The following is an 8,977-nucleotide window of genomic DNA, read 5'->3' as shown; positions in this document are numbered from 1 at the left end:
TAACATTTCTACATTTCTGTTGATGAATAATATATGTTTCTAGGAGATGTACCATAACATAGAATTTGTGTTAGACTTTTACACACTGTAATTTTGAATTCACTTTACCAACATTACTCATTTTCTTCAATACTTCAAGCATTTTTGAAAAGTAATAGCCATTTTAGCTTTGAAAACCTCCCATCCCATCATGGAAAGGACAATGAGAAGTGAAGGCCAATCTTCAAATCTTCATTCTCTTCAAAGTTGCTGGCAGATATGAGCTAGTGAATGACAGTAGTGGTTCTTAACAAAGATCTCAATGGGGTCTCAAAAAGACAGGCAAAAAGGCTTACATCACTGGCCATTGAGATCAGTGGCAAAGAAACGTGGTCCTGCCAGCAGGATCAGTACACACGGCTGGGGAAAATTTGGGATGATGGAAGGAAAGGCAGAAATTGACACCTAGGTGTGTCAGTCTGTATACTCAGCCACTATGGAAAGAAGGACGGTGATGTCATCTGGCTTTCCACCTAAAACAAAAATGAAAATGTGGTCATGTATCTTAAAAAGAAAAGTCAATCAAAACTGTAAGCCTAAGAAAGTTCTAGGAGACAAATGCTTACAATTCATGAAGGTTTGATTTGTCAATATATTTTAGTAGAGGAAAGAAAAAAATATTTGATAAAGAGAAATAAAGCCCAGCCGGTGTGGCTCAGTGGTTGAGTGTCAACCTATGAACCAGGAGGTCACAGTTCGATTCCTGGTCAGGGCACATGCCCGGATTGAGGGTTCGATCCCCAGTGGTGGGGCATGCAGGAGACAGCCGATTCATGATTCTCTCTCATCATTGATGTTTCTATCTCTCTCCCTCTCCCTTCCTCTCTGAAATAAATAAAAATATATTTTTTAATAAAAGAGAAGAATGAAAAAACCAAGAAATTACATGTAACTTAACTGATGCTTAAAAAACCTTCCCTGCTCTTTAAAACAGTAGTTCTGATAAAATGGCCACTACCTCCTGTTTATAGCAATCACAGTAAAGAAAATCTGGTTAAGATAAATTCTGCCTGAAGCAGCAGCCATGTAGGTTGCTTGGTAAAAAAAGAAAAAAAAAAAAAACACACACACACACACAAAAAAACAGAAAAGATAAATTCTGCCTGACAAGAAAGTTACATGTTTCTATCCACAATCCTAATTTGGACAAACATACCCACTGTTTTGAAATTAGGAACAATCTTGTATTCTAATCTGCCAAACAGGTATGGCATGTGCTTTTTCCTATTTTAGTATTTCCTGGAAAGCTAAGAAATGCTTTACATGTCATAATATTATACTAGCAAGAAACTGACCAACTGTACTAGTTCTGATATGTTACCACCAACACATCATCCCAGCTCCAAGACTGAGCTACTGGCCTGCTCCCAAAGTTACATATCACTTAGTAGATAGAAGGGCTCTTCAAGCAAGGACAGGTTAACATTACTTCTCTCTTCAAAACCTGCTGTGGCAATTTGGCAGGCAAATACTGTCAACGAGTCCCACAAAGCCAGAGGAAGGGAGAAGTGAAATGTCAGACCCATGAAGGGCAGAATGTTAAACTGCTGGGAATGTCCAGTCCTTCCAGGCAGAGTTTGGAGGCCTCTTGGGCTGAGGTCCAAGCAGTGCAGTGGTGGCAATAAAGGGCTTCAGATTCCGGTTGCCTCTGTAGCCTATGAAGTTCAGCTCTGAAGGGCGTCCTCTGTGAGGAAGACATGATGACATGCACTTGCTCTTGTCTTCCAGTGTTAAGGCCTAATGACCTAGCTCAAAGCCACCGCTCACAGCTAAGACAAGACATCTCAACAGTCCCACCCAAGTGCTCTTGTTTACCTCACCCCACAGCTTAGAATGTTCCCATCTTACTTGTCCCTATGACCTTCCTAAAGAATGCTTACCTCTCACATTCAGTCCGTTGTCACATGCAAACTGTGCAAAAGGTGACATATAATTTGGGTCATAGGCCAGCTCATGAGCTTGCTCAGCAATGCTTCTTGCCGTCTGTTGTATACTCTCAAAATTTGAATTCTAAGATGAAGGATGAGGGAGTTATTTTTACCATAATGTCTCACATGATTTTTGTATTCAAGTATACTTACAAATAGCACTGTTTAAGACAGTAACATTTATCCAATCAGTTTCCACCATTTACTTTTTAAAAAAAATATATTTTATTGATTTTTACAGAGAGGAAGGGAGAGGGATAGAGAGTTAGAAACACTGATGAGAGAGAAACATCGATCAGCTGCCTCCCGCACACCCCCTACTGGGGATGTGCCCGCAAACAAGGTACATGCCCTTGACCAGAATCGAACCTGGGACCTTTCAGTCCACAGGCCAACACTCTATCCACTGAGCCAAACCGGTTAGGGCCACCATTTACATTTTATTCCAGTTAGAGAAGACAATCAACATTGCACCCTGACTAAAATGAATGAGCCCACCAGTGCTGCCTGCATACAATGTGAATCAGAAAGTTTTTGATAGGTGGCCTTGGGCCCTGAGGTTTGGGTTTTTACTTCCTTTTCCCCCATTTGAAATTCTTAAGGTATTTTTGCTAAAATGGGATGAGACTGAACGGGCAAATTTTTATAGCACTTTAGGGATGACCTCAAAAATTTCCTTGCTGCCCTAGCCGGTTTGGCTCAGTGGATAAGTGCGTTGGCCTGCGAACCGACGGGTCCCGGGTTCAATTCCAGTAAAGGGCATGTACTTCGTACCTCGGCTGCAGGTTCCTCCCAGGCCCAGGCCCTGGTCAGAGCATGTGCAGGAGGCAACCAATCAATGTGTTTCTCTCAGATGGATGTTTCTCTCTGTCTTTCCCTCTCCCACTCTCTCTAAAAATCAATGGAAAAATATCCTCGGTGAGGATTAAAAAAAAATAGTATTTTTTTCCCTTGCTTATAAATGCGCTCCTGGCCAACACCAGTTTGCTCTCTAAGAGCTGCCAGGTTCCCTACTGAAAATACCTTTAGAATTTTATATCATGATGAAGATTCTTATTTAGCTGTATAATCTTGAGCCAATCCCTTACCCTTGCTACTTCAACTTCATCAGTAAAATGGAATGGGAAACAATGTTACCTCAGTGAGAGGCCTTCCCTGACCAATCCTTCTAAAACAGCAGCCCTCTCTATTCCCTATCCCTTTACCCTGCTTCTTCTTATTTACCACAAACATTACAGGGTGGGGCAAAAGTAGATTTACAGTTGTTCGTATGCAAAATAATACAAGCCCTAGCTGGTTTGGCTCAGTGGATAGAGTGTCGGCCTGTGGACTAAAGGGTCAAGGGGACATACTTTGGTTGCAGGGTCCTTCCCAGCCTGGGCCCTGGTCAGGACTTGTGCAGGAGGCAACCAATTGACTTGTTTCTCTCACATCGATGTTTCTCTCTATCCCTCTCTCTCTACTCTCCCTAAAAATCAATGGAAAAATATCCTTGGGAGAGGATTAACAACAACAAAATAATAATAAAATAATAATAGTAATAATACAATTAAATACTACAAGAATAAACTGTTTCACGTACTCATAACTATAAACCTACTTTTGCCCCACCCTGTCTGTATATTATCTTTTTCTTTCTCTGTATTATCTACCTTCCTCCACTAGAATAGAAACTCCAGAGGATAGGGACTGTCATTTCTGCCCACCACCCTGTCACCACAGAGTATAGTACAGCCGTGGGCAAACTACGGCCGCGGGCCGGATCTGGCCCGTTTGAAATGAATAAAACTTAAAAAAACAAAACAAAAAAAACCGTACCCTTTTATGTAATGATGTTTACTTTGAATTTATATTAGTTCACACAAGCACTCCATCCATGCTTTTGTTCCGGCCCTCCGGTCCAGTTTAAGAACCCATTGTGGCCCTTGAGTCAAAAAGCTTGCCCACCCCTGTTATAGTACCACTACAGTAAGCACCAGGACTTTACTGAACCCCACAGATGAGGCCTGGTACTAAGGATTCTGTACTCCTGGTCTCAGTTAATTTTCACCATAACCCTATAAAACAGGGCCTTTTGTACTCCCAATTTACAGGTGAGGAAAATATTGCTTAAAAGGTTTAAAAACTGCCCTAACCTATTTGGCTCAATGGATAGAGCGTCAGCCTGTGGACTGAAGGGTCCCGGGTTTGATTCCGGTCAAGGGCATGTACCTTGGTTGCGGGCACGTCCCCAGTGGGGAGTGTGCGGGAGGCAGCTGAATCGATGTTTCTCTCTCATCGGTGTTTCTAGCTCTCTATCCCTCTCCCTTCCTCTCTGTGAAAAATCAATAAAATATATTAATAAAAAAAAAAAAAAGATTTAAAAACTTAGAGTTACAGTGGTTGGCGATAAAAGCATGAGAAAAGGCTAACTTTTCCCAGAGTGACAATGTTTACAAAGCCATAAGAATATGGAAACACTGATTTTCACTTTCTTCCATTCTCTGTATGGGTCAAAGCTGAACGGCTTTATTACTGGTGACAGCTCAGATCACATCAAGGCCCTTAACTGCCTGATGCCCTTGACTGCTGTCTTGGCTGGCTCTGGTATGATGACTTCCTATCTTTCCCAGCCTCAACACCTGCTGGGTTTGTTATGAGACTAAAACGAGAAAAGGACCAGGAGGTAACACTTTTTTTTTTTTTCTGTTGGAATGTTTTATTTTATTTCTTATTTTTTATTAGTTAAGGTATTACAAATGTGTCCTTATCCCCCCCCCATTAACCCCCCCCCCCTCGCACTCATGTTCTCACATGTTCTCATCCCCCTGTTGGCCATGTCCATTGGTTTGGCTTATATGCATGCATACAAGTCCTTTCGTTGATCTCTTCCCCTTATTTTCCCTCTGGGGAGTGATAGTCTGATCGCTGGAGGTAACACTATTAAATAAATACCATTAAAATACAATGAAAAATGCAAACAAGAAATTTCTTATCTGGACTTTTTCTACCTTTACCACCCTACTAAAAGCTTGGTGAAAAGCCTTTTTCCTTTAAATTCTCCATTTGTGAATATTTCCACTTACAACTGATTGAAAAACTGGTACTATTATTAATTTCCTATGTTCACAAAATAGTCCTTTTCAAAACTATAAAAAGAGATAATGCAATTGAATGGAGAAAATTTAACTGCCCAGAGAGGGCCACTGTTTCCAAGGGCCAACCTTTCAGTTAATTACCTTTAACTTTTTTAGCTCCTGCAGGATCATATAATCAGGCATGTTGTCAAAGAGTCCATCTGTCGCTGTCAGGATAATATCTCCTAACTGGACATCAAAAGATGTGCTATCAGCAACATCCGGGCTGTGACACAGAAAGGGTAAGGGAAAGAAAGCTCTTTAGAGATACCATTCAAAGTTTCCAACAGGCACTATGTTACAGTGTAATAATGCTTTAAGAAAAACTAATTTATATTAGGAGTCAATAATAAAAGCCAGTCATTCTGAAATTCCTAACCTTGAAAACAATTAATTAAACACTCTTATATAAATATTTCAAAAGCTTAACTGAAACTACCAAGTAAAACAGTGTGTGGTGATTAGTCATATGTGATTTCAGAGGAGGAAGGGTTCTTTTCTGAGTCAGATGCTAGCATGTCTCTAAAATCCTAGTGCAAATGAGTCTTTATTTCCTAATTCTTTAGAGCCACATTCCATCCTCTCTTATTCATTGTCCACTCATCAGTTCCCTGCAGACTTGAACCTGGCTCTCAGGAGGTTGTGTTATAGTGGAATAACTATGAGAGCATGCAAATCCTCTAAGAATTCATTCATGGGAAACACATGCAATAATATAGTACTAGTAATTACTAGTGCATTATTGGAAATTCTATGTTAGTTTTACTAAAGGGCACTTATTCTGGTAGAGTGAGGACTGTGTATCTCCCAGGGCTTACAAAGTGCTCCACATGCATAAGTATTTATTAGTGTGCCTGGTACATAGATCTTCAATAAATATCTGTTGCATGACTAAATGAATGAAGAAACAAAGTAACTGGCCCTCCAAACTGGGGAATAAAAAACACACAAAAATAACCTTTGTGATATGTTGTTAATGAAGAGAGGAAAGTACAGAGAGTGAAACAGATAACAGTGGCCGAAACCGGTTTGTCTCAGTGGATAGAGCGTCGGCCTGCGGACTGAAGGGTCCCGGGTTCGATTCCGGTCAAGGGCATGTACCTGGGTTGCGGGCATATCCCCAGTGGGAGATGTGCAGGAGGCAGCTGATCGATGTTTCTCTCTCATCGATGTTTCTAACTCTCTATCTCTCTCCCTTCCTCTCTGTGAAAAATCAATAAAATATATTTAAAAAAGAAAAAAAAAGAAAAACACATATATAATTACATATTAAAAAAAAAACCCAAAAAACAAAAAACAGATAACAGTGGCTGCCTCTGAGGAGAGAATGTGTGGCTGGCGGCAGGAGTAGGAGGTAGACTTTGCACTACATCTTTTTGCATAAAATTTTTAAAAATATAGATGGGAGATTTTTTTCCTCTGACAAAACCTAATGAAAGCAGAGAATGGGGGGAAAAAACCCAGGTGTGGAGAAAACAGAAAAGACCATACATTCAAAGAGTTAATGGCCCCCTGAGAGGCCAATTTTCAGCCACTTCAAAAGTCCAGACTCACTGCTTCCAGGACTCCAGGGTGAGGAAAAGGTGTGAGAGATACCCGATAACCTGCTTTAACTTGTAAGTGAACAAGAGCCAGGAAAAAATGCATACATTGACCCAGAAGGGTGGGGCCAGACTGAGGCACCCTAAGCTTGACAGAAAAAAAACACACACCCAAACCTGTATAAGCAACATGTTATAAAAGTTGTGAAGAGAAAACACAAGAAACTAACAATCCACCCCTGCCTGCTGGAAAATGCTACAAAGTGCACTGAGAAAATGTCTGGTTCATCGTCTTCTCAGAGGAAAGAAGCAGCACATCTAAAAGTTCTATGATGAGCTTTCTCAAGGAACAAATTAACTTATACATTCATACAACAAATGTTTTGTAAAAACAGCTACTTAACCTTGACCCTTAAGTCAAGGTTAAAATAATATTTTATAGATAAGATGGAGTAATAGCTAAGATACTGGGGGGAGTGAGGGAGACGGGACTAAAACTGGTGGAAATCAAGTTGATTTCTTCTGTGGAATAAAGAAAAAATACAAGACACTTCACATTTGCTCAGTCTTTGGAAGCTAATCAGATTCTACAAGTTTAGATTAATGACCAGGTTGGCACTGAAGCTCGATTTTACGCTGAGGTTTTTCTTTCCCCAGGAGTGTCCTTTGCTATTCTGCCTGTGAGAGACTCACTACCATTGGACAATTTGTCCTCTTCTCCCAACACTCCCACCCATGAGCTTGGTGTTCTGCCAGCTGCAGTTCTGCCCATTTTGATTGAACATACTGTGCTGCTGGAAACTTTTGACTGCACTGAAACACGAGCTGAAATCACATGCTAATAAGCTGTCTCTGGGCTCCAGGGGAAGAAACCTCCACCTTACTGGCAGGCCAGGCCAAGTGCTGCCCTAACCAGACTGTCCCAGAGATAGTGTGTGAGATACGGCAGGGCTGCACAGCACTCAGAAGCCAAAACAAGAAGCATCAAATAAAGGAAAATTAAAACACTGTTCTCCAAAAACTGTTAGCTGAACTTAGTATCTACTAAGGCCTTGGGGGTTCTAAGGTCTGCTCACTTCAATATGGTTAATATTAATGTGTATTACACTGAAGAAGGGCCCATAATCAAATATTCTTCCAATTATGGTAATCTGTCTTAATCTGAAAGTAAAAAATGCTTCCCTCTCTCTAGGAGTCAATAATAGATTTTAGATGGGCAATACTGCATACCTCATTATGTAATATGCTCATTCCAGTTTAAAAGATGGTAGTGATGCCCTAGCCAGTTTGGCTCAGTGTACAGAGTGTCAGCCCTCAGACTGAAGGGTTGCAGATTCGATTCTGGTCAAGGGCACATGTGGGAGGCAACCAAATGATGTTGCCTCTCTCACATTGATATTTCTCTCTCTCTGGCTCTCCCCCTTCCTTCTACTCTCTCTAAAAATCAATGGAAAAATTGTCAGGTGAGGATTAACAAGAAATAAAAGATGGTAGAATAATCATTTTATCTTAGTTAGGGCTTAAGATCTGGTTTTATAAGAGCTATTAAGTGGAGACAACAGATACTGCTAGAATGCTTCAATTTTTACAAAAGCTTTATCACCCAGTTAACAACATTTATGAATCACCAACAATGTTTGTCCTAGGTCTTACAACGTTGTTATAGACAGTGAAATTGGAGATTGTCTTAGCCTTGTCTGTACTCTGATCTTAGAAAAGATAAACTGTAAAAGTTGATTTAAAAAAGTACTGATTGTCTCAAAAAGTTCTCTTCCCAATTTAAAAATGAACTGAGGGTCCTGCCAGTGTCGCTCAGTGGTTAGAACAGCAATGGCCTACACATGGAAGGGTCCCAGGTTCGATTCCCCATTAAGGGCACGTACCTGGTTTGCAAGTTCGATCCCTGCCCTGGTTAGGACGCATGTGGTGTGGGAGGCAACCAATTGATGTGTCTTTCTCATACACTGATGTTTCTCTCTTCCCCCTTCCCTCCCTCCCTCCCTTCTACTCTCTAAAATCAATGGGAAAAATATCCTTGGGTGAGGATTAAAATAAAAGAACTGAGGGAAGGTGTCAGAAGAAAAAGAGAACACCTCAACAGCGTCATCACAGAACATATCCAAGACCACTTTTGATTCCATTTCCTGTAAGCTAACTTGGTCCTGACAGGTTCTGCCTGGACTGCAAGCTCTATTTGATACATGTAGTAGGAGGCCCTGAGAATCAGGAAGTTATTCTGATAAATAAAGCAGGTGCCTGTTTGTACTCTTCCCTAGTAACGTATGCAAAATCTTGCACAGACAATGGCATGCATGAACAATAACTCATTTCTCCAGCAAAATTTAACACAACT

General features: G+C 40.8%; 1 protein-coding gene across 1 annotated transcript in view; it reads right to left on the bottom strand.

Moving 5' to 3' along the window:
- Window positions 1-453: 453 nt before the first annotated feature.
- PPTC7 (protein phosphatase targeting COQ7) overlaps window positions 454-8,977 on the bottom strand; it is a gene marked incomplete at both ends in the record, with an annotated part of 41,768 nt that continues 33,244 nt past the window's right edge. Inside the window, 3 exons of the mRNA XM_081114186.1 lie at window positions 454-512; window positions 1,920-2,049; window positions 5,186-5,309. Of these exons, the coding sequence (XP_080970312.1) occupies window positions 454-512; window positions 1,920-2,049; window positions 5,186-5,309 (313 nt within the window). The remainder of the gene's footprint in view (window positions 513-1,919; window positions 2,050-5,185; window positions 5,310-8,977) is intronic.

This window comes from Myotis nattereri, assembly GCF_964212035.1.
Source record: "Myotis nattereri genome assembly, chromosome: 19".
In the NCBI taxonomy this organism is placed as follows: Eukaryota; Metazoa; Chordata; class Mammalia; order Chiroptera; family Vespertilionidae; genus Myotis; species Myotis nattereri.
This window is presented reverse-complemented; position numbering and strand designations above follow the sequence as displayed.